This window comes from Perognathus longimembris, chromosome 6 (genome assembly GCF_023159225.1).
Source record: "Perognathus longimembris pacificus isolate PPM17 chromosome 6, ASM2315922v1, whole genome shotgun sequence".
NCBI classification, from domain to species: domain Eukaryota; kingdom Metazoa; phylum Chordata; class Mammalia; order Rodentia; family Heteromyidae; genus Perognathus; species Perognathus longimembris.
In genome coordinates, this window is record NC_063166.1 from 85,208,052 (window position 1) to 85,232,414 (window position 24,363).

Consider the following 24,363-nt stretch of genomic DNA (forward strand, 5'->3'; position numbering starts at 1 on the left):
CGCGGCGTCTCGCGTCAGGGGGACGTGCGGCGCGCCGGGCGGGGCGGGGCGCCGGAGGGCGCGGGGCGGGGCGCGGGGCGGGGCGGGACGGGCGGGTGCGCGAGGGGCGGGGCGGGGCGGGGCGCGGGGCGGGGCGGGTGGCGCGCCGGGCGTCGTGGACAGAACCACCGGCGCCCGGCGCGGGGGGCGGCGCGGCGGCGGCGGGCCGGGCGCGGATCGCGGGCCGGACGCCCGGGGGCCGCGCGCGGGACCTGGCCTGTCGTGGCGGCGGCACGCGGAGCCGGCACCCGGCGGGCCCGGGCGCACGGCGACGGCGCGGGAGCGGGCGAGCCCACGACGCGGCGCCCCCCGCGCCCCCGCCCCCGCTCTGCGGAGAATGGGCGCCTCGGGCCGCGGGGCGCCGCCGGAGAATAAACCCCGATGATTACGGGCTGAGCCCCGCGCCGCCACCATGTCCGTGGCCTTCGCGTCCGCGCGGCCGCGAGGCAAAGGGGAAGTCACGCAGCAGACCATCCAGAAGGTGGGCCGGGTGAGGGGCCGCGGGGGGGCGGGCAGCGGGCGGGCGGGCGCGGGGCCCCGTGCCGGCCGCGAACAAAGCCGCGACGCGACGCGGCGTCCCGAGCCGCGGCGGAGCCCCGCGCCCGCGGGGCGCGGCGCCAACTTTGCCGGGCGCGACGCGACGCGAGCGGCTGTCGCCGGGCCCCGACGCGGCGGTGCGGGGCGCAGCAGGCCCGCCGCCCCTCGGGGCCCGGCGGGGGGCGCCGCGCTCCGCGGACAGTCCCGGTGGCGAAGGCGGCGGCCGCCGCTCGCCGCTGCCGGCCTCTGGCGGGTGGCAGGGGGCGCGTGCGCGCGGGGCGCGGGGCGCGCGGCGGCCGCGGGGCAGCGCTGGAGTGCGGTGCCCCTCTCCGGGCACAAAGGGTCGCGTCCCAAGTGCGGGTGCCGGTGCCGGTGCCGGGCGCGTTCCCGGGCCGCCCCGCAGCCAGGGCCTCCGCGCCCTCTCGGGTCGCTGGGCTTCCCCGAGGCGCCCCGGCCAGCCCCGGGCTGAGCCGAAACGACGGCCTCGGCCGGGTGGCTTGGCTCGCGGCTTCTCACCCGCGTCTGCACCTGCTCGGAGACAGACATCTTTAACAAAAACCTCAAGTTTTGCTTTCCAGACTGCATTTCCCGTTATTTTTCTTTCTGCACCCCTCGTCCTTTATCCCCACTGCTTCCTTTGCTCTGCTTCCTCCATAGCCCTGCTCCTGAGTGCCCTCCGCCAGTCACCACCCCACGGGCCGCTTCTTCATACCTTGGGGCAAGTCACCCCCGGCCTCACCCTATCCCCAGACGACCCCTGCAGGGCCGCCTTTAGAAATGGGGCGATTTTCACCACCCGGCAGCTTTGAACAGGAGAGGAGCTGGTACTTGATTGCAGGCAGGGTTTGTGTTTACTGAGCAAGGTGTAGACCGTCCTCAGGCCCTTACACATCTCACTCAGCTCCTTTCATTGTCGTCCCTGACGCCCCCAGGCTGAGTGGGAGAGGCGGGAGGCAGCTGCCGACTGCAGGGTCTGCCCTCACCGTGGCGGAGCCGCTGCACGTCAGCCATGTCTAGTGCTTGGAACCTGACAGTCGCCAGCGCCAAAGCCACCTTTGGCTTCATTCAGCATTTATTGGGAAATGTGTGCTTTGCACCACTTCCCATGGAAACGTCTTCGATTTTCCAGCAAGAGCGTGTGCCAGGGGGCCGCCCCGGGTGCCTCAGGAGAGGCGCCTGCCCACCGCGGGCGGGGACGCCGTAGCTCCGAGGGGCGCCGCCGGTCGGCTGCCTGAGTGGCCTCCGACAGTGCCGCGCACACGGGCGGTCTTGCTGAGAGGGCCTCAAAGTGGGAGTCCTACACTTACAATGTGTACTCTGGGTGGGTCTGGAGGCAGATGCCTTCAATCCCAGCAGCTGGGAGGCTGAGGAAGAGTGGTTATGAATTCCAGGCCAGCATGACCTACGTAGCAAGTTCAAGATCAGCCTGAGCTACATTGCATGACCCTGTCTCGAAAAAATAAGAGCTAGAGCTGTAGCCCCGTGGTACGCCTCTGTAGAGCACTCGCAAGGCCCTGCATTTGATTTCCAGAACTCTTCCCATAGTGTGTAGTCACCGTCGGTGCTGGGAGCCCCTCGGGAGCCTGCCTGGAAGTGGAGGCCCAGGAAGCACCCAGCTTATCTCCTGACTATATGTGTGTAGCACTGGGACGTGCCAACTCCTACGTAACCATCCGAACCCCCCAAGTGTCCCCTCGCTCCGGCTCCCTGGGCAGTCATGTGAACAGTGGAGTACTTGCAGGTATTGCTGCCAACTCCTACGTAACCATCCGAACCCCCCAAGTGTCCCCTCGCTCCGGCTCCCTGGGCAGTCATGTGAACAGTGGAGTACTTGCAGGTATTACTTGGGCTCCTGTGTGAGCTGGTGGCTTCTTCGTTCCTCGCTGATCCCCGGCCTGGGTCCCAGACACAGTGAGTGCGGCAAGCACACTGTGGCACCCCTGAGCCTGCTTGTGGAAGCTTCTGGAGCAGGCAGCTCTGTCTGTGTCATCCCCACAGCCCTGAGGGCAGCAGGCGGCCCACTCAGCCCACAGGTGTCCAGGTGGGCTCCTCCCTGGGGTTCCAAGGAGGAGTCTGCAGCCCGCCTTCCTGCGGCAGCTGTCCAGACTCTCTTTTCCTGTCCGTGCAGCCTCCTTGGGTTTTCATGTCCCTGTTTCCCTCTGTGCGGGCACTGGCTGGGCGTAAAACACACCCTCATTCGGATGGCCCATCCTGCTTGGTTAGTTTGCAGAGGGTCTGATTCCAACAGCAGTGGCATCTAGTGAGGGGTATTCCGGAAAGGACAGCCACAAAGCAAGGGCTGGAGGTGCAGGGTCTGGAGTCACGGCTGGGCTCGTAGGTGCCCTGCGCAGGGCTGTGGACGGTGCCCTGCGCAGAGGGTGGGCGTGCCAGCCTGGTCAGAGCACGGCACACGGGGCGTAGTCAGAACCGGGCTTTGGCCAAAGCACCAGCCTGTGACTGGACCTGGGAGCCCGAGCTGGAGCGGAGCGGTGTCCCACAGACAAGCCCCACCCTGCCCCCTGGGGGGGTGGCGAGCCCCCTCCCCATCCAGGCAGGAGCCACAGCCCCTGGCCGCCTGGCTTTTATGCAGAATCCTGTTCTTTTTCAAGTCTACAGCAGCTTTTCTTTATTGAGCTCTTGGATATCAGTAACTGTTTCTTTCACTTCCTTCCTTCCTAATCCATTTCTCCTACAGGTAACAACCATGTCTGATGTTGGCTTGGTGGGAGGGTGGGGGGTGGCGATGGGGGGGGCTTGCATGTGCTGGGTGGGCACTCTACCACAGCATCCCAGCCCTTCGGTGTTGCCTTCCGACTCTCCAAGAAAGGTTTTATCCACACAGACCAGTGCTGTTGAGCCAGGGATTAGGCCAATGGTGTTTACTGAGTGGCTCTCTGCCTTCAAGATCTAGCATCTTTCCCTCCAGGCCTGCCACTTTGCAAAGACACCCCAGCAACCCATCCCCTTCTACCAGCAGGACCCCTGGAGAGGTTCTCACTCACCCTGGCATGGGGGGTCCTGGCTCCTGGGGAGAGGTCCTGGTTCACCCCGGGGAGAGGTCCTGGTGGCTAACCCTGAGGAGAGGTCCTGGCTCCCGGGGAGAGGTCCTGGTTCACCCCGGGGAGAGGTCCTGGCTCCCGGGGAGAGGTCCTGGCTCACCCCGGGGAGAGGTCCTGGTTCACCCTGAGGAGAGGTGCTAGCTCCCGGGGAGAGGTCCCGGCTCACCCCCAGGAGAGGTTCCGGCTCAGCCCGGGGGGAGGTCCTGACTGTGAGCCAGCTTGGGGGTTCACTGCACGGCTCGGCGTTCTTCTGGCTTCAGGCCCAGCCCTGGCATCGGCCCTGTAGTTCTCACCCATCCTTTTGCTTTTCACACGAAGACCTTGCGGCTGCCTGGGTCCTGTTCTCTTGGTCCTTAGGAGGGTCTGCTTTGTGTTGCCCCTCGTTCAGCAGCCAGGCGTGGGGGGGGGGGTGCAGCGTGCACCCCCTCCTCTGCCTGTGGGTGGTTTTAATCTGAGTAGCACCCTAGGTGCTGCTTGTATACAAACGTAGTGACAAGACAGTATTCCTGGTGCTTGTCAAAGCTGGGAAGCCTTTTAAAGACTGGGCACCCTTCCCAGGGTAGACGGTGGTGTGCGGTGGACTCGGGGTACCCCCCTTCCTTCGTGAGCACGTGGGGCTTGCCTGTGTCTTGGAGAGAGCTCCTGCCTGGGGGCAAGGGCTCGGGGGCAGGAGCTGGCGAGTCTGGAAGGGTGGCACAGGCACCGGAGAGCGTACAGAAGCCCCTGGGGTGCCTCCCCTCAGCCAGCCGGGAAGGGGAGCCGGGGGCCCTGTTTTACCACCGGTCTGCACGCGGCCTTCCAGGCAGCCCGGGCCACTGGCGCCCCCTGGTGGTTCCCTGCCTCCGACCGGCGCCTCTGCAGAGCTGGGCCCCTGACAGGCCTCTAGTCACCATGAAGAGCAAGGCCACACAGAACAAGCCTGTAACTTCCCGAAGAACCCTGAGGTCGTGTCCGTCGAGGGTCGTGCAGCAGGACGTGGAGCGTGGGGCTGGGGTACCCTGGGCAGGTGGCATCGCGAGGCCTGTGTTGCAGGAAGGGCTGGGCAGGCCGAGGCCCCCCTCCCCCCGCAGCACTGCCTGTGGGGCCCTCCCGGGCAGGGAGCAGAGGGGTGCTCTGGTGGAGGGGTGGCAGGGGCTGTACTTGTGAACGCATGAATGCCCGAGCAGAGGCCGTGATGGGCTCCGAGGGCTGGGTGCCCTGGGGGCCCAGTCCCCCACTCGGAGAGCGGCTCTCAGCGTGCCCGCCCGGCCCACTGGCCCGCCTCCCTTCCTCTCTGGTCCCGCGGTGCCGCCCCGGTGGCCGTTCCGGGAGAGGAGCTCCTGTGTGTCTCGCGTTCCCACACAGCCTACCGCCTCTCCCAGCTGGAGCACGCGGGGCTGCAGCCCGGGGCCTCGCCTGACTCAGGAAGCCCTGCCACCCTGCCCGAGGCTCCGGGTTCACCTGCCGTCTGGGCAGGGACGGCCCCGGAAGTGCCGTTTCTGGCCAGTGTCTGGCAGCATTGAGGCTGCTGAGTGTGCCCCCCCCCCCCCCAGTAAGGAAAGCAGGTGTCCGACGCGCTCCCCTGGGGTTCTCAGCACCGTCAATGTTTGGCCGCGGTTTAGGGTCACGACCGGGCACTCAAGCAGGAAAGGTTCACAACAGGTGCCTCTGCGGGGTACAGCCCGGTCCTGTCCCGCCTCAGTTCCTGTGGAACTCAGGGCTGTGCTGGAGGCAGGTGCAGAGCTGAAGCGGGGGCGTGCGGCCCCAGGCCCTGGGCTGAGGTGGTTTCTCAGTCTCACCAGAACATTCTGCCATTCCTTCTACCGGGAACGTGGTTTCTTGGCTCGCCTCACTGGCCCAGGCTGAGCCCAGCCCGGGGGAAGTCTTCCCGGTGCTAGCATGGCTGTGAGCAGCCTAGTGCGCAGCCTGGGTCCACCCGTGTCCTTGTGATTTGAGCGTCCGTCACACCGCCCCGGTGGGAGACCTGGGGTCACACCGCCCCGGTGGGGGGACCAGGGGGTCACACCGCCCCGGTGGGAGACCTGGGGGTCACACCGCCCCGGTGGGAGACCTGGGGGTCACACCGCCCCGGTGGGAGACCTGGGGGTCACCGCCCCGGTGGGAGACCTGGGGGTCACTGCCCCGGTGGGGGGACCTGGGACTAGCCCTCTCCGGGATACTGTTATCCTTTGCCGCAACGTAAAATGCCAGATTTTGCTAGCCATGCGCTCTGGCCACGTTGGGGAAGCTGCTCTGGTGGCTCACGTGTCCTTTTCCCGCCACCTCTCCTGCAGATGCTGGACGAAAACCACCACCTGATCCAGTGCATCCTGGACCACCAGAGTAAGGGCAAGACAGCCGAGTGTGCCCAGTAAGTTGGTTGCCGCCCGGGTTGGGCCTTCCCACGTTCCTGTCGGAGTGCAGGCTCTGCCTTCTCCCACCGTTGGGGAGGGCTTGAGCGCAGAGCAGCTCTGAGTCAGAGCCGAGGTCAGACACGGAGCGAGGCCCTGAGAACAATGAGGAAGGCGGGAGCCTCGTCACCAGGCCCGGGGGCAGCTGAGAGAAATGGGTCAGGGAGTGCTGGGGAGGCCAGGCCCGCCGTGGCGGCTTCTGGGGCCGGGCACAGGGCAGACGTGCTGGCCACAGGCGTCCCTGGAGGCAGGAGGCACGGGGCGGGCCGCAGACCTTCCAGGGCCAGCGTTGCTTTCTTTCTTTTTTTTTTTTTTGGCCAGTCGTGGGCCTTGGACTCAGGGCCTGAGCACTGTCCCTGGCTTCTTCCCGCTCAAGGCTAGCACTCTGCCACTTGAGCCACAGCACCGCTTCTGGCCGTTTTCTGTATATGTGGTGCTGGGGAATCGAACCTAGGGCCTGGTGTATCCGAGGCAGGCACTCTTGCCACTAGGCCATATCCCCAGCCCCCAGCCTTGCTTTCTTGAGGGGCCTCGGGAACCCCGGGAGGTACGTGAGCCCACCAAGTGTTGCGTGAGGGCCCCGGACCCCGTGTGCTCTGATGTGTGGGAATTGCCTTCTTAGACTAAGCTGCATAGACTGCCCCCGCGTCTGTCCACCCGTGGGCCCCCGCGGCGGCCCCTGCCACTCGTGCTGCGTCCCTGTCCTGCAGGTACCAGCAGCTCCTACATCGAAACCTGGTGTACCTGGCCACGATCGCGGACTCCAGCCAGAACATGCAGTCCCTGCTCCCTGCGGTGAGTGCCTGGGCTCTGGGCGTGGCACCTCGCCTCGCACAGGCGGCCAGCTGGGGGGCAACACGGGTGCGTTCCGCCGGCCTCGTGGGGGTGAGGAGACATGTCTGAGGGGGGCTTGGGGCTTGGCCTATTCCGCAAAGGATTCTAGGATGGTAGCCAGCGGGTCAGGACAGCGCCTAAGGAGCAGGGAGGGGACTCTCGCTTGTATCCTAAGCCGCCTTTTTGAAATTATGTAACTTTATTTTATTTTGTGGTGCTGGGGCTTGAAGCCAGGCCCTCATGTGCTGCGAGCCCTTCTGAATGGTGTACGCAGTTCCAGCTCTTGCCTATGCTCTGTGAGAGCAAAAACTTAAATGAGACTTCCTCTCAGCTGTGCTGGTGGCTCACATCTGTAATCCCAGCTGCTCAGGAGGCTGAGATCTGAGGATCACGGTCTAAGGCTACTCTAAGCAGGAAAGCCCATGAGATTCTTACCTCCACTTAGCCACCAGAAAGCCAGAAGTGAAATTATGGCTCGAGTGGTAGAGCATTAGCTCCCAGAGCACAGCACCCAGGCTCTGAGTTCAAGGCCCAGACTCAACACACACACACATACACACACACACACTCCCAAGCCAAGTGGAATAGCTCACCTCTACAATCCTAGCTAAGGAAACAGGATCAGGAGGCTTGTGATCAAGGCAGCCTGGGCAGAAAGTATAAAACTCCCTCTCCAGTTAATCTTCAAAAAGCTGGATTGAAGGCAAGGCTCAAGGCCCAGTACTGGCAAAACAAATGAACAAACCCAGAGCTAAAAGGCTGGAGGTGTGGTTTAAGTGGTAGAGGCCTCCAGCCCTAAATTCAAATTCCCAGTGCTTCCTAAAGTGGAAAAAAAAATCCAGTACAGTAATCATCCCAGGTGTTAGCATAAATATTTCATTGGCCGTCTAGTTTTCTATGAATACATTTTCTTCAGCTTTTTACTACGAAGCAAGATCCTCTGCCTTTGGCCTTAGAGCCGGGTGGAGAAAGCCCAGCCCAGAGGAGAGCCCAGGGAGGCCCAGCTGCCTCCGGGTGTCAGGGCAAACGTGGCGCCGGCAGGGCCCCTCCCCCAAACCCCTCCTGCCCCTCTGAAAGTGGCCACGTCAGTGCCAAGATCAGTTCCCCAAGTACGAAGTGGTAATCAGCTTTGATCGGCTACCAAACAGGTCGTCTTCTCCCTGGAGAAACCCGGGGCCCTGCCGGGGGCTCCCTTCAGACCAGGTGTAGTCTGTCAGCACACCATAGGAGCCATGGTGGAGAACCTGGCGGGGGGGGGGCGGGGATGGAGACCCTGGAGGGGGGGCCTGGAGGGGGGGCGGGGAGCCGCTGTGGACCTGCAGTGCATGGCAGAGGGCCTTGCCGGGTGAGGAGCCCAGGGTCACGGCGGGAATGTGGACACTGAGGCACTTGGCCCGCCGAGCGGAAGAGGAGTCGGTTGGGTATTGGAGCGTGGTGGCCCGCAGAGGGCCAAGGGGTGCCCTGTCACCCGGGAGGGGCGTGGAGGGCTCCTAGCCGCCAGTGTGTGCGGATAAACAGTTCCCACTACGTGGCGGGTCTTCACGTGGCTCCGTGGGGGCCTCAGAGCCGCCGTCTGGCCGGCCCGTGGCCGCCGGCGAGCGTCGCGCGGGTCTGGGGAGGGAGACGGCATCTCCCGGGTGACGCGTGGGCTCCCCGCGCGTTCGCCGTCCCCCCCAACCCTCCTGTGGCCCGCAGCCTCCCACCCAGAACATGAACCTGGGCCCCGGCGCCCTGAGTCAGAGCGGATCCAGCCAGGGCCTGCACCCCCAGGGCAGCCTCAGCGACGCCATCAGCTCGGGCTTGCCCCCGGCCTCCCTCATGCAGGGCCAGATCGGCAACGGTGAGCAGGTTTGCAGCGGGGGTGGCCGGGTCCCGGGGCGGCGGGGGGCGGGGGGGGGCAGACCCTAACGTCGTAGGGCTGGATGCCGTGACCGCACAGCCGCCGCGAACCCCTGGGCCCCGTGTGCAGTGCAGCGGGGTAAAGCTGCCGCTCCGGCCCGGCCGTGGCGCGGGGCCACTGGGTTTCGGCGTGGACTTGCCGCCGAGGGCGAGGCTGCCGCGCCTGCCCCGAGCACGCGCAGTGCCGAGGACACGGTTCATCCTGTCCTTCGTCAGTATCTGCGCCTCTCCTTGCCCGCGGTGTTCTTGACCCTGGCCCGCCCTCCCCAAGGCCAGCGGAGGGAGGGACTCGGAGCTCCCGTCGGGGGAGGTGCCCTGCCCCGGCCGCTGACGCCGCCGCCTCCTCCTCGATCCAGCAGGCCCGAACCACGTGTCCATGCAGCAGACTGCGCAGAGCACCCTGCCCACCACCTCCGTGAGCATGTCGGGCAGCAGCCACGGAACCGGGCCCGGCTACAGCCACTCGGGCCCCGCCTCGCAGAGCGTCCCCATGCAGGGCCAGGGCGCCATCGGCAACTACGTGTCTCGGACGAATATCAACATGCAATCCAACCCAGGTACCCTCTGCTCTCGCCCCATTCCGGGAGCACGCTCGGGTCGCGGGGTGCCTGTGAGGGGTGCCCTCCTGCGGGCGGGGCCGGGGAGGCCATGAGCTCTGCCCTGTGGGCTCCCTGAGGCTCCGGGCCGGGTCCCGAGGAGCGGGCCGCGCTGGCCGTGGCTGGAGGGACGGCGGGCATGCCCGGCTCCTTGTTCTGGGAGCGCCCTGCCAGGTGCCCACGCGAAGGAAGGGGGGAAGCCGCGGGTGCCAGGCCACGGACTGGGCTTTTCTCCCGCGCAGGGTGGCCCCGGGCCTGGGCCTCCCCCACCGTGGCCGCGCGCGGGCCTTGGGGTAGCGAGCACTTGGGAAGCGGCCGGGCCCAATTTGCACGTTGCCCGAGTGATAGAGGAGATTTCCGAGGCATGCTACAGACGTTTTAAAAATGCTAAATGTGTCCTCAATGCCTTCTTACGGTAATTACGAGCTGAAGGTTTATTTTGGAAATACCGATTCCAATAAAATGTAGTGTTGAAGCTGATGTCACCCGGTCCCTTTGGCTCTGGCGACGTGGTTGCCGGCACCTGGCCGTGGGTGGCTCCTGCCCTCTGCCCGGGGCTGGCGCTGCTCCTGGGCTCTGAGCCGGACCAGGTGGTGAGCCACCTGGGGGGGCCCGGCTCCCCCCGGCCTGCACCAGGGTGAGGGGGACCAGGACGTGCGCTCCTGTGGGAGCTGCGGGACCCCTTTCTGTGTGCCGTGGAAGAGGCCCGGGCTGCCCCGGGGCTCCTCCCTCTGTGGGCTGAATTGTGGGCGTATTTAAAATAGCTGCCGCTAGCAGGGTAGATGCCTGTGATGCCGCCGTTCGGGAGGCTAAAGCAGGAGGATCGTGAACTTGAGGCTAGCCGAGGCTACATAGCATGATCTTCCTTCAGAATAATACTAGGAGGCTACATAGCAAGATCTTCCTTCAGAATAATACTAGGAGGCTACATAGCAAGATCTTCCTTCAGAATAATACTAGGAAACAGCAGCAAAACAACAGCAGACGCCCAGGCTGCAGTTTTGACCACATGCCAGATATTGGTGCGGCTATTATTGGGGGTTATGGGTAACAGCCTGGTGGGGAGCCGGGAGGTCGTGAAGGGCCAGCCCCCGAAGGGAGTGAGTGGGGTTGGCGTGAAAGCCCCGGGGAGGGCGAGGGCCGCTTCCCTGAGCTTCCTGTGGCTGACCTGGAACCTCTGTCCTGTCGCACAGTCCCCATGATGCACCAGCAGGCCGCCACGTCCCACTACAACTCGGCGCAGGGCGGGAGCCAGCACTACCAGGGCCAGTCGTCCATCGCCATGATGGGCCAGGGCGGCCAGGGGAGCGGCATGATGGGGCAGCGGCCCATGGCGCCCTACCGGCCCTCTCAGCAAGGTGAGGCCGCGCGCGCCCGGCTCTGCGGCGGAGGCCCCGTGCGCGTGCCGGCCGGCGGTGCCGAAGGCTCCGTGCTGCCACCGGAGGGGCACTGGGGCCCCGGGAGTCAGCGAGGGGGTGGGAGGAGCTGGGAGGCGGTCCCGTGGGGCGGGGCCGCTCCTGAGCGCGGTGTGTCCCGCAGGCTCTTCCCAGCAGTACCTGGGCCAGGAGGAGTACTACAGCGAGCAGTACAGCCATGGCCAGGGCGCCGCCGAGCCCATGACCCAGCAGTACTACCCCGACGGTGAGCCCGGCGCCCCAGGCCCGAGCCCCTCCCACCCCCCAGCCCTACTCTCCTCCAGCCGCTCGCCGTCCTGCCTGGTCACCCCCGTCCCGGTCATCTTCACGTTGTCCCTGGGGTTGTGCAGGAGGCACTTAAGGGAGTATGGTGCGCCCACCTGTAATTCCAGCACTCTGGAGGCAGAGGCAGGAGAATTGTGAGTTCTAGGCCAGACTAGACTACCTAGTGAGGCCAAACAACACTAAAAAGAAAAAGGGGGCACCAGTGGCTCGCGCCTGTAATTCTAGCTACTCAGGAGGCTGAGATCTGAGGAGCGTGGTTCAAAGCCAGCCCGGGCAGGAAAGTCTGTGAGACTTGTATCTCCAATGAACCACCAGAAAACTGGAAGTGGCGCTGCGGCTCAAAGTGGTAGAGCACTGGCCTTGAGCTGAAGAGCGCAGGGTCAGCGCTTAGGCCCAGAGTTCAAGACCCATGACTGACAAAGAAAAGGGGTGTGTGGCGGGGTGGGGTGGGGTGGGGGGGTGAGGCAGGGTGGATTTGAGAGCACAGCCGGGGACAGAGTTGGGCTTCCTGGGGGACGCTGAGCCCGAGGCAGGGCTGCACAGCCCAGCAGGGAGCCGTGTAGCGGGTGGCATCAGTCGGATGCTGGCCGAGCCGCGGCGCCCGGGACGAGGCAGCCGTGTGCGCGTCAGGACGGCCCGCGCCCAGACCTGGGCTCCCGGGAGCCGGGCGGGATGTGCAGGGTGGCAGTGGGCAGACTGGGCCGTCTCCACAGACTGGCCGCAGCCGGTGAAGTAGGACCGATGTCGGCCCGTCCACGCGAGAGCCGGGGCCCGGGTCCGGCTCCCGCCTGGCGCGGGGCCCCTGGGCCGTGTCCTCGGCCCGGGCAGTGAGCGGCCCCGGGCCCCGCGTGTCTTGCAGGCCACGGCGACTATGCCTACCAGCAGTCGTCCTACCCGGAGCAGAGCTACGACCGCGCGTTCGAGGAGTCCACGCAGCACTACTACGAGGGCGGTAAGAAGCTGGGGGGGGGGCTGGGGATATGGCCTAGTGGCGAAAGTGCTCGCCTCGTATACCGGAAGCTCTGGGTTCGATTCCCCAGCACCACATAGATAGAAATGGCCAGAAGTGGCGCTGTGGCTCAAGTGGCAGAGTGCTAGCCTTGAGCAAAAAGAAGCCAGGGACAGTGCTCAGGCCCTGAGTCCAAGGCCCAGGACTGGCAAAAAAAAAACAAACCTTGAGGGCCACGGGGGCGCTCGGGCCTCCCACTCGGGCGCGGACAGCTGTGTTCGGGGGCGCTCGGGCCTCCCACTCGGGCGTGGACAGCTGTGTTCGGGGGCGCTCGGGCCTCCCACTCGGGCACGGACAGCTGTGTTCGGGGGCGCTCGGGCCTCCCACTCGGGCACGGACAGCTGTGTTCGGGGGCGCTCGGGCCTCCCACTCGGGCACGGACAGCTGTGTTCGGGGGTGCTGGGGCCTCCCACTCGGGCGCGGACAGCTGCGCATTCGGGGGCGCTTGGGCCTCCCACTCGGGCGCGGACAGCTGTGTTCGGGGGCGCTCGGGCCTCCCACTCGGGCGCGGACAGCTGCGCATTCGGGGGCGCTTGGGCCTCCCACTCGGGCGCGGACAGCTGTGTTCGGGGGCGCTCGGGCCTCCCACTCGGGCACGGACAGCTGTGTTCGGGGGCGCTCGGGCCTCCCACTCGGGCACGGACAGCTGTGTTCGGGGGTGCTGGGGCCTCCCACTCGGGCGCGGACAGCTGCGCATTCGGGGGCGCTTGGGCCTCCCACTCGGGCGCGGACAGCTGTGTTCGGGGGCGCTGGGGCCTCCCACTCGGGCGCGGACAGCTGCGCATTCGGGGGCGCTTGGGCCTCCCACTCGGGCGCGGACAGCTGTGTTCGGGGGCGCTCGGGCCTCCCACTCGGGCCTCCCACTCGGGCGCGGACAGCTGTGTTCGGGGGCGCTCGGGCCTCCCACTCGGGCCTCCCACTCGGGCGCAGACAGCTGTGTTCGGGGGCGCTCGGGCCTCCCACTCGGGCACGGACAGCTGTGTTCGGGGGCGCTGGGGCCTCCCACTCGGGCGCGGACAGCTGTGTTCGGGGGTGCTGGGGCCTCCCACTCGGGCGCGGACAGCTGCGCATTCGGGGGCGCTTGGGCCTCCCACTCGGGCGCGGACAGCTGTGTTCGGGGGCGCTCGGGCCTCCCACTCGGGCCTCCCACTCAGGCGCGACAGCTGAGTTCGGGGGCGCTTGGGCCTCCCACTCGGGCGCGGACAGCTGTGTTCGGGGGCGCTCGGGCCTCCCACTCGGGCCTCCCACTCAGGCGCGACAGCTGTGTTCGGGGACGCTTGGGCCTCCCACTCGGGCCTCCCACTCAGGTGCGGACAGCTGTGTTCGGGGGTGCTCGGGCCTCCCACTCGGGCACGGACAGCTGTGTTCGGGGGTGCTGGGGCCTCCCACTCGGGCGTGGACAGCTGTGTTCGGGGGCGCTGGGGCCTCCCACTCGGTCGTGGACAGCTGCGTTCCGGGGCGCTGGGGCCTCCCACTCGGGCGCGGACAGCTGTGTTCGGGGGTGCTCGGGCCTCCCACTCGGGCGCGGACAGCTGTGTTCGGGGGTGCTCGGGCCTCCCACTCGGGCGCGGACAGCCGCGCGTTCGGGGGCGCACGGTGCCCGCCTGCACCGAGTACCCAAGTCACCAGCAGGTCGCAGGCCAGGCGTTTCTGGGTAAAATGAGGTTTCCCTCAGCAGAAGCTCGGGTGGATTTGAGAGTCTGGGAAACAGGGCAGGTGTAGCTGGGTAAGGAGAGGGCACGGGGCACGGATCTGCCACCCAGTCCAGCCGGGCGGCCCTGACGAGGGCAGGTCAGTGCGGCCTTGGGTCAGGGGCTGCAGCCCGCGTGTGAGGCCCGCGTGCGAGGCCCCGCGTGCCCCTGTGGGTGAGCTGGTGTGCACATGCCACTACGGAGGGGAAAGTGTGCCACCCTGGCTGCCGCAGAGTCACGAGGCGGGCACAGGACAGGGAGCCGGGGCGGGACACGCAGTGGGGCCCTGGGCAGGGCAGAGGGGCCCAGAGGGAAGCCCCCCCCCCCAGGACCAATTCCCAAGAAGTACCACCTCCTCGCCTCTAATCCGGCCTCCTGATCCAGATGCCAGTGGAGGGAAGGGCGAGGGGAAAGAGGATAAACATTAAAGGCAACATTCTTGCTAGCACTGACAAAATGTTCCTACTGGCGGTTCTGAGGCCTCTACTGTGGAGTTGTAACCAGCCTAACCTTTTCCTTTTCTTGTTCTTTCTTTTGGGTACCGGAGTTTGAACTCATGGTCTCCCACTTGCCCACTTTGCCTGCTCAGCTGTGCTCTGCCGCTCGAGCCGCACCTCCGGCCCTGCTTTTTGCTGGTTAATTGGAGATGGGGTTTTGCGGACTTTTTCCCCTGGGCTGGCTTTGAACTGTGATCCTCCAGCTCTCTCCAGTCCTCTGAGTATCTAGGATTAGAGGCATAAGCCACTGCACCGGGCTCCATCTCCCCCGTGGGTAATGGACAGTCTAAGGGTAGGGAGCAGCTCCGCATTGCCCTGCAAACCCTCACGCCGCCCATCTTCAGAACCCTGCTCCTGTTACACGCCAGCCCCCACCCCCTCGCCACCCCGGGCCCCCCTCTTGTGCTCTCTGCTTCTGAACTTGTGTGCTCTGGGGACCCCTGGGGGCAGAGTTGGCATTTATCCTTCCGTGGCTGGCGTGTTTCTGATTTACAACGTGTGGTGGAATGTCCCTAGAAAGGCTGGCTGGCAAGTGTCAGCTGGGTGTAGCGCCATCTGCTTTCCCTTTTGTCTGTGGATAGCTAGATGCCGGACCTGTGGTTGCTTCCGCGTGTGGCTGCTGTAGATACCAAGGCATGGACCGTACATTCAGACGGCAATTCTGTTTAATTGTGTGTGTGTGTGTGTGTGTGTGTGCGTGAATTCCAGGGCCTGAACTCAAGGCCTCCCATTTCTTAGCTTACTTGCTCAGCTGTTGCTCTACCACTTGAGTCACATTTCCAGCAGCTTTTTGCTGCTGTTTTGGAGATGGAGTCTCTAGGACTCTTCTACCTGGGCTAGCTTGTGATCCTCTGACCTCAGCCTCCTGAGGAGCCAGGGCTACAGGTGCGAATCGCCGGTGCCCAGCGTTACTCAACTTTTTGAGGAACTGTCACATTGTCCTCTAGATAATGACCTTGGTTTCTGTTATTCATATAAAGTAGCAAGGATGGAAGTAGGTGAAAAACCACCCAAGAAGCTGAGCCACCAACACAGCCAGGGCCGCTTCTTAGCTGCTTCTCCTGTTCTCACCACCACCACGCTCACACCTGTCTCCTGTTCTCACCACCACCACCACGCTCACACCTGTCTCCTGTTCTCACCACCACCACGCTCACACCTGTCTCCTGTTCTCATCACCACCACCACGCTCACACCTGTCTCCTGTTCTCATCACCACCATGCTCACACCTGTCTCCTGTTCTCACCACCACCACGCTCACACCTGTCTCCTGTTCTCACCACCACCACGCTCACCCCTGTCTCCTGTTCTCATCACCACCACCACGCTCACACCTGTCTCCTGTTCTCACCACCACCACGCTCACCCCTGTCTCCTGTTCTCACCACCACCACGCTCACACCTGTCTCCTGTTCTCACCACCACCACGCTCACACCTGTCTCCTGTTCTCACCACCACCACGCTCACACCTGTCTCCTGTTCTCACCACCACCACGCTCACACCTGTCTCCTGTTCTCATCACCACCACCACGCTCACACCTGTCTCCTGTTCTCATCACCACCACCACGCTCACACCTGTCTCCTGTTCTCACCACCACCACGCTCACACCTGTCTCCTGTTCTCATCACCACCACCACGCTCACACCTGTCTCCTGTTCTCATCACCACCACCACGCTCACACCTGTCTCCTGTTCTCATCACCACCACCACGCTCACACCTGTCTCCTGTTCTCACCACCACCACCACGCTCACCCCTGTCTCCTGTTCTCATCACCACCACCACGCTCACACCTGTCTCCTGTTCTCACCACCACCACACTCACACCTGTCTCCTGTTCTCATCACCACCACCACGCTCACCCCTGTCTCCTGTTCTCATCACCACCACCACGCTCACACCTGTCTCCTGTTCTCACCACCACCACGCTCACCCCTGTCTCCTGTTCTCACCACCACCACCACGCTCACACCTGTCTCCTGTTCTCACCACCACCACGCTCACACCTGTCTCCTGTTCTCACCACCACCACCACGCTCACACCTGTCTCCTGTTCTCACCACCACCACCACGCTCACACCTGTCTCCTGTTCTCACCACCACCACCACGCTCACACCTGTCTCCTGTTCTCACCACCACCACGCTCACACCCTTCTTCCTGCACTGTTGGATGGGGTCTGGTTCTTCCTGTTCCCTGCCTGGTCCAGGCGCCCACCTCTGCTGATACCCAACCTTCTGGGCCCATGTGGTGCTTCAGTGTTACCCTCTCCCTGCCCCAAAGCAAGTGTAGAGGTCTAGCCGTTGCCCTTGGCGGAGTCAGGAACCTCAGGATGAACCTACAACAACAGAACTAGGACAGCCCAGGCATCTTCCAGTAAAATGGCACGCAGACAGCCTGGCCCCTGCTGTTTGCACAGACGATCATCTTAGCATCTTCCCGAGTTGGTAGCATTTTCATCACACTGCTCCGGAGGCCAGTCTGCACCCCTCTCCACCATCCTGTCCATCCGCAGATGGAACCCAGCTGTGACCCCGCCCCTGGGGCAGGAGGGCCCGCCAGGCGTGTGGTGCAACCACCACAGCTCAATCTCTGCTTGGTTCCATGGGTTTCCACTGAACACAGATGCCAGCCGTGCGCGGCTGTGCCAGGCCAGAACCTCAGCTCTCTCTCCAGACAGCTCCCATGCGAGGGCCGCTGGACTGTGGGCCATGTTCCCGGGCCTGGTGTCTGTAGGGAGCCTGAGGAGACGCGAGGGCCTCGGGCGTTGATGGGGAGGAGGCAGGACAGGAGGTAGGATGTGGCTGCGTCGGCATCCACCTTGGCACACCGTCCCTTGGTAGTAGTCGCCTTTCCAGAGACCCCCAGGAGGGGCCCCCGGAGGGCGGTGGCCTCCGGGGAGGGGGCTCAGGGTTGGTTCCACTGCCGGATGCCCTCCTTGCTTCGCGCCTGGCCCGGGCCGCAGGGTGGTTCGCGTCACCCGAGGTCATTGCCTTGAAGTTGCCGAGGCCACAGGTCTGAGGTCCCGGGGGCTGCGGGGCCACTTCCCCACGTCCGGGAGAATCATGCCGGGCGCCTCTGGGTGCTGGGCCGCCAGCCCTCTTCCTGGAGGAGCACGCTCCGGCTCTGCCCCCGCGGTCGCGTGGCTTCCGTGTCGTCACGTCCCCTCCCCCTGCAGGGAGGCAGCCATCCTGCTGCGTCCACACTCGCCTTGCTTCCCGTGGTCACAGTCACAGCGCTGGGCTCAAGTCATCTTTTGGGGGGACGCAGCTCTGCCGTCCTCGTATTACCCTTTCGTGTAGCTGTATCAGCCACCTGACAGTTACTGGCTTTCTGTTTATATTCCTAAAGATGCGAAAGGCGCGACACGGTATTTGAACCACTGACAGAGAAACTGCAGCAGCAGGCTCGGTGGAGGGGCCCCATGGCCGCCCGACTCCCTGAGGGCGGCGGGGCGGCCGCACGGGCCAGAGACGAGCGTGTGCCCTTCCGTCCGCAGGCAACTCCCAGTACAGTCAGCAGCAGGCCGGGTACCAGCCGGGCGCGGCCCAGCAGCAGAGCTACTCGCAGCAGCAGTACCCCAACCAGCAGAGCTACCCGGGGCAGCAGCAAGGCTACGGTAAGGACGAGGGGGACCTCGCCGCGCCGGCCGCTCCTGGGGCCACAGGGCCGCCCGCGTGAGAAGGCCGTCCCCCCACAGACCCGGATAAGCTTCCTCGTGGGTGGCGAGGTCCGTGCCCAGGGCTCCGTGTGGCTGCCATCACCCACGGTCACACGGGACAAAACCCCACGCGTTGTTCAGACCTCCCCGGCTTGCTCTGTCCCCGGCTGGCTCTGTGTCCTCGACCCCACCCGGGGGTCAAGTTTCTCCACCTTCCCCTTCGTGCGTGGCCTGGTGGGAGTGGGCCGGCCGGGCTTGCGGAGCCCCCAGTGGGGTTTGCTCGATGCTTTTCCCCCCGGCCAGAGCGGGCCCTCCGGGAGAACACGCCGACCGAAGGGCGCGGCGCCCGCGGTGCGGCCCCCTCGCCTGGCCCACGCGGCGTCGTTGGCCCCGTGTCTCCTCTCAGTCCTGTGTCTCCCTCTGTCTCGTGCCTGTCTCTCCGTCGTCTGCTCTTCAGGCCTGCTCGGGAGGGCCAGTCCGTGCGCCCCCTCTGTCCGGATGCTCCCCCTTCCTCCCGCCCCAGTTGTTCAGTTGTTTGTGGGTTAACTTCATCTGCTGGGTTACACTAGAACGGCTCTCGGGGCTCTCGGTGTGCCGGCCCCTGCGCTGTCTCCCCGCGCCTCCGGGAGCCCGGCTCCCCCTGGTGGGCGGGGGTGGCGGAGGCGGGGATGGGTGCAGGGGGGTGTTTAGCCGGGACCTGCCGCTGGCTCCCCTGGGGTGTGCAGTCTGGCTCCGGGCCGCAGTGCCCGCCCCTCCGCATCTCTTCGTCCCAAGGGTGCTGATGCGGGACCCGGCCAGCAGCTTCGCCACCGCCGCTGCTGTCAGGAGCCCTGCGGGGCAGCGCGGACAAGGTCAGGCTGAGGAGGCGAAATCCGCCTAGCCAAAGAGCCACCGGCAGGAAAGCCCGGCCCCGGGGAGGTCAGGCCTCAGGGTGTCGCGGTAGTGTCCTGCCCGCCAGCTCCGCTGGACTCCTCTCCGGGCCCGGACCGTGCTCTGAAGCTGTCCAGAAGCCCCAGCGTGCTGAGACGGCCCCAGAGTCCGGGGCTCCCCTGCGGGCGTGCCAGCGGGGAGGGCGCGTCTCCAGCGTGCCACTGAGCGCGGTGCAACCTTAGCCCCGAGAGGGCAGCGCAGGCCAGTCCCGAGCAAGCAGAGCGGGGCCGGGGGGGGGGCCACAGAGCACCACGAGGACTGATGATCGATTGAGGGACTGATCGATGGGCTGGAAGCTGAACCTGAGGGCTCTTTCCTTTCCCAGAGCCTCACCCATGCAAAGCACCCGGCTTTTAAAAATAAGGAGCTGGGTGCTGGTGGCTCACACCTGTAATTCTAGCTACTTAGAAGGCTGAGAGCTGAGGACCGTGGTTCAAAGCCAGCCTGGGCAGGAAAGTCTGTGAGAGTCTTACCTCCAATAATGCTACTCAGAATCAGCCGGAAGTGGCGCTGTGGCTCAAGTGGTAGTGCACTAGCCTTGAGCACAGAGAGGCTCAGGGCAGCGCCCAGGCTTTGAGTTGAAGCCCCAGGACTGGCCAAAAAAATAAAGATAGATAGGTAGACCTTTATGACCTTGACTAGTTAACATTTTTAAAAATTGTTGCTATGGGCTGGGAATATGGCCTAGTGGCAGGAGAGCTCGCCTCCCACACATGAGCCCTGGGTTCCATTCCCCAGCACCACATATACAGACAACAGCCAGAAGTGGCGCTGTGGCTCCAGTGGCAGAGTGCTAGCCTTGAGCAAGAAGAAGCCAGGGACAGTGCTCAGGACTGGCCAAAAAAAAAAGAAAGAATGCTAACACTAAGGGTCTGGGGACGTGGCTCAGCGGTAGAATACTTGTCTAGTGTGCACCTGTCCCTGGGTTCCATCTCCAGCACCACAAAACTTAGTTAATTACAAGCGTAGGAAGCGTCTTCCCCGTCTCGGTTCAGTGTAGTTTTCATCAGCGCACTGGTGTTTCTGTTTCTCTTCCTCCTGCAACCCCCCCCCCCCCCCCGTGCCTGTCCTAGTGTGAGTTCTCAGTGGCCATTCCCTCCAGAGCCGCAGGCCCGCGATGCTGGGGAAGGTGCTCCGCCAGCCTGTCCGGGTGGAGCACGGTCGGCACGCGCTGCAGCGGGAGCCCCCGGCTGCCGGCTGGCGTCCCAACCCCTCTGTCCCCACAGGGCCTGCCCAGGGAGCCCCCTCGCAGTACTCCAGCTACCAGCAAGGACAAGGCCAGCAGTACGGGAGCTACAGAGCCTCGCAGACGGGACCCTCTGCCCAGCAGCAGCGGCCTTATGGCTACGAGCAGGCAAGCTTTCTGGATCTTTCCAGACATCCTGGGCCACGGTGTCCGTGGAGGCAGAGGACGTTGCTCTGATGGTCGTGAGGAACTGTGGGGTGGAACTCATTGGCTTCCCGGGCCCCTTCCAGAATCGGTTCTCGGGTCCCGTGAGGTCTGTAAGTCGGCTCTTAGGTGCTCACCTCCGCCAGCCAGCCGGATTCTTACTGTTAGACGTGCTCGCAGCTCCTCTCCTCCTTCCACTCATCTGCAAACGTTTACTGTGCGCCCAGCGGGAGATGGGCACTGCCGCGCCTCCGCCCTGTTGGCCGTCGGGGGCGGCCACTCCTCTGCTGGAGGGAGCCCAGGGCCGGCGGAGGCCCAGCAGAGGAGGCTCGAGCAAGGCGCTTACGGGCGGGGGTTGTGTGCAAGTCATCTGTCCTTCAGAACTAATAGTTACAAGAAGACACAACGGAGGGACCCACCATTTCCCTAACAGCATTCCTGCCCCTCCCCCTCCTCTCTCCCCCTCCCCTCTTTCCTCCCTCTCTCCCTCTCTCTCTCTCACACACTCCTTGCTTTGCCACTTAAGATGTAGATGGACATAGAGCGAGTACAGAGGGGCTGGGCTGACTTAGGCAGCTGACAGGTCCCATGGGCACCCAGGGGGCCTGGGGGCGGGGAGGACCTGTGAGTGGCAGGGGTGAGCAAGAGGGTGGTGGGGGTGAGGCCGGAGCAAGGACAGGAGGGGGTGGGGAGGGAGGCAGGAGGGGGGGTCTGTGGGCCTGGAGGGGGAGGGAGGTAGGCAGGAGGGGGGTCTGTGGGCCACCAGGAGGAGGGTGGGAAGGGAGGCAGGAGGGGGGGTCTGTGGGCCAGGAGGGGGAGGGGAGGGAGGCAGGAGGGGGGTCTGTGGGCCAGGAGGGGGGAGGGAGGCAGGAGGGGGGGTCTGTGGCCAGGAGGGGGAGGGGAGGGAGGCAGGAGGGGGGTCTGTGGGACAGGAGGAGGCAGGAGGGGGGGTCTGTGGGACAGGATGGGGAGGGGAGGGAGGCAGGAGGGGGGTCTGTGGGGCAGGAGGAGGCAGGAGGGGGTGTCTGTGGGGCAGGAGGAGGAGGGGAGGGAGGCAGGGGGGGTGTCTGTGGGCCAGGAGGAGGAGGGGAGGGAGGCAGGGGGGGTCTGCAGGACAGGAGGGCTGCCGGTCTGAGAAAGGGCAGGCTTAGGAAGGGATGTGCCAAGGTCTTGAGTCAAGGTGACCTGTCCCGTCGGTGGGGGGGGGGAGTGGGGGGGGGACGTCTTGAGGTGGGGGGGCTTGGGCACTCTTGGCAGCCTCCTCTGAGGAACCCTTGGCAAGAGGAGGCAGCACCCATGACATTCACACAGCTAGCCAAGTTCCACAGTGCTGTGTGCACTGCGGTGCGTTCCCACAGAAGCTGAGTGTGGGGCGCGTCGCCCGCTTCTGAGGGGGCAGCGCTGGCTGTGTGCTGCACCCCACACCGTGGAGGCGGGAGGGTCGCAGGCTCAAGACCGGCCTGGGGGGCTGGGGATCTGGCCTAGTGGCAAGAGTGCTCGCCTCGTGTACATGAGGCCCTGGGTTCGACTCCCCAGCACCACATATACAGAAAATGGCCAGAGGGGGCGCTGTGGCTCAGGTGGCAGAGTGCTAGCCTTGAGCAAAAAGAAGCCAGGGACAGTGCTCAGGCCCCGAGTTCAAGGCCCAGGACTGGCCAAAAAAAAAAAAAGAAAGAAAGACCGGCCTGGGCTCGAGGGTGGAGGGTGTGGACGGGCCAGAGGTCTGGCTCCGGCGCAGTATAAAGCCAGCCGCTCTCAGCAAACCCCCCAGACGCGCCCGGGGAGCCGTCGTGCTGTACGCGCGCTGGGAACGGTGCCTGCCCGGGGAGGAGGGGGGGCAGCCTGCGGGGTCCCGGCGGGCTCGGAGCCGGGGTCACTCGGGAGATGCCCGTGAGACAGCCCCTGCCCAGGCCTGGGAAGAACGTGCCTGCACCTAGAGCGAGGGGAGGCGCCCCGCCCGCAGGGCCCCGCCCACACAGGGCCCTGCCCGCAGCGCCTCCCCCACGGGCCCCGCCCGCAGCGCCCCACCCACACAGGGCCCCGCCCACACGGCCCCGCCCTCAACGCCCCGCCCACACGGGCCCCGCCCGCAGCGCCCCGCCCACACAGGCCCTGCCCGCAGCGCCCCGCCTGCACGGGCCCCGCCCACAGCACCCCACCCGCAGGGGCCCCACCCGCAGCGCCCCGCCCACACGGGCAGCGCCCCACACACGGGCCCCGCCCCACAGCGCCGGCCGCTGCCCCGAGAAGCAGGGTTAGCCGGCCCGGCCTCTGCCTGGGCGGTGGCCAGGTGAGTCCAGGCAGGTCCACTGAGCCCGGTGCTGGTGCGTGGCACCTCCACCCTCACGCTGAGCCCGCTTCCCCCCCTTCTTGAGCAGGACCAGGGGTGCCTGGCCCCCGGGGCTCACCTCACCCTGCCCTGGTTCCGACAGCCAAGCGTGCCACCAGACGCCGCCGCGTGTCAGACGCCGCCGCGTGTCAGAGCTTTCGCTCTGGGCTGCAGAGCTCCGGGGCGGGGGGGCGGCACTGTCCCCTTCCTGGGCAGCAGCAGAGACCTGCTGGCTGGGTGCTGCCGCCTGGACGCCCAGCGGCTGCCCGCTCTGGGTGTGAGGACGGCGGTCGCCGAGCCCACCAGGACCGCACAGTGCCGCTCAGCCTCCCGCCAGACCCCGCAGCCCGCCTCCTCCTCGCTGGGAGGCCTGCCCATCCTGTAGCCCCGAGGGCAGGCCAGAAGGCAGGCCAGGCGAATGGCAGTGTCCCTGTGGACAGCAGCTTCTGAGCCCCTTTCCCTTGGGAGCAGGGGTCGTGTGTCCTCTTGCCCTGCACCTGTTTCCTCTTCACACTGGGTGCTGACGGACCGTGTCCTACCGGGGCATGCTGTGCCTTGCGCATTGGCCTTGCTGCCCGTCATTTGCAAGAGCTCAGTGCCTGAGAACCTGACTCCCTGGCAGGCCCCGCCTCGGGGGCCCTGTGTGAAGAAGCCTGCGGCAAGGATGGGGGTGAGCCCCTGCCCGGTGGTTGGAGCGGAGGCCGCCTGTGCCTCCTCGGTGCCGCTGCGCTCCCAGCCTGTTGCTGGTGACTTGGGAGGAGATAGAGCCTTTTATCTAAGACCAGGAAGGTGTAACTGTGCCTCCATCTCTTCTAGGGCCAGTATGGAAACTACCAGCAATAAGGGGCAAGCGTTCTTGTTGGAGCCCTCGTTTCCGCGTTCGTCGGGGACTGGACAGGCCGGCGGCAGTTCTCAGAACTGTGGCGCGCGGCCACCCTTCACCCAGTGCGCATCTGCATGTGAAACGTGCTCACTTCCTGCTGGGTGTGACGCCAGTGCGTATGCTGGCCTGGGCAGCGCTGTGATGGTGTAACACACTTGGTGCCGTGTGTAGTCTTGTTTGTCTGTGCGGTGGACAGGCTCCTTTCTTGTCCCCATCCCCTTCCCTATGTTCTTAGCTAGCTTTGGGGGTCATTATGTCATCGTGTTCTGTGCCAGGGAATGGGACATTACCTGAGACAGTCTCGTCTACACATTCACACCACACCTGGCCTGGCTCCCTCTCCTCTTAGGATGGTAGCCACATGGGTTGTTGCCTTTTTTGTTCTTTTCTTTTTTGCCAGTCCTGGAGCTCAAACTCTGGGCTTGAGCACTCCCCCCGAGCTCCTTTTGCTCAAGGCTAACACTCTACCACTTGAGCTGCAGCACCACTTCCAGCTTTTTCTGTGATCAACTGGAGATAAGAGTCGCATGGACTGTCCTGCCGGGCTGGCTTTGAACTGTGATCCTCAGATCTCAGCCTCCTGAGTAGCTAGAATTAACAGGTGTGAGCCACCAGGGTCCTGCTGTTTTCTTTTTCTGTGCCAGTCTTGGGACTTGAACTCTGGGCCTGCGCACGGTCCATGAGCTTGTTCGCGCAAGGCTAGCACTCTACCACTTTGAGCCACAGTGCCACTTCTGGTTTTCTAGTGGCTAATTGGAGATAAGAATCTCACAGAATTAACTGCCCAGGCTGGCCTTGAACCACAGTCCTCAGATCTCAGCCTCTTGAGTAGCTAGGAGTACAGAGATGAGCCACCGGCACCCAGCTGAGTTGTTTCTTTAGTGGTGTAGCTGGACACACAGCCCACCTCCTCCC

The 24,363-nt window shown here is 64.8% G+C and overlaps 1 protein-coding gene across 2 annotated transcripts; it reads left to right on the forward strand.

Annotated features, from left to right (window-relative positions):
• The first annotated feature begins 238 nt into the window (after positions 1–238).
• Ss18l1 (SS18L1 subunit of BAF chromatin remodeling complex) lies at positions 239–23,536 on the forward strand. 2 transcript variants are annotated; one of them, XM_048349697.1, is made up of 11 exons: positions 239–520; positions 5,909–5,985; positions 6,736–6,820; positions 8,555–8,699; positions 9,115–9,315; positions 10,548–10,712; positions 10,894–10,995; positions 11,914–12,006; positions 17,755–17,874; positions 20,073–20,200; positions 23,382–23,536. In XM_048349697.1, exons 1-11 carry the CDS (start codon positions 452–454, stop codon positions 23,406–23,408), a joined length of 1,212 nt encoding a protein of 403 aa, XP_048205654.1. In that variant the 5' UTR covers positions 239–451; the 3' UTR covers positions 23,409–23,536. The 2 variants fall into 2 exon arrangements, with proteins under 2 accessions (XP_048205654.1, XP_048205655.1); XM_048349698.1 differs by having other exon boundaries at positions 9,118–9,315.
• Positions 23,537–24,363: the final 827 nt, after the last annotated feature.

Bases quoted from the DNA above. Each gene is read 5' to 3' on its own strand.
- Ss18l1 (XM_048349697.1), top strand. From the start codon at position 452: ATGTCCGTGGCCTTCGCGTCCGCGCGGCCGCGAGGCAAAGGGGAAGTC. The intron at 5,986-6,735 runs GTAAGTTGGTTG...CCTGTCCTGCAG, and splicing joins AAGACAGCCGAGTGTGCCCA to GTACCAGCAGCTCCTACATC. The intron at 6,821-8,554 runs GTGAGTGCCTGG...TGTGGCCCGCAG, and splicing joins TGCAGTCCCTGCTCCCTGCG to CCTCCCACCCAGAACATGAA.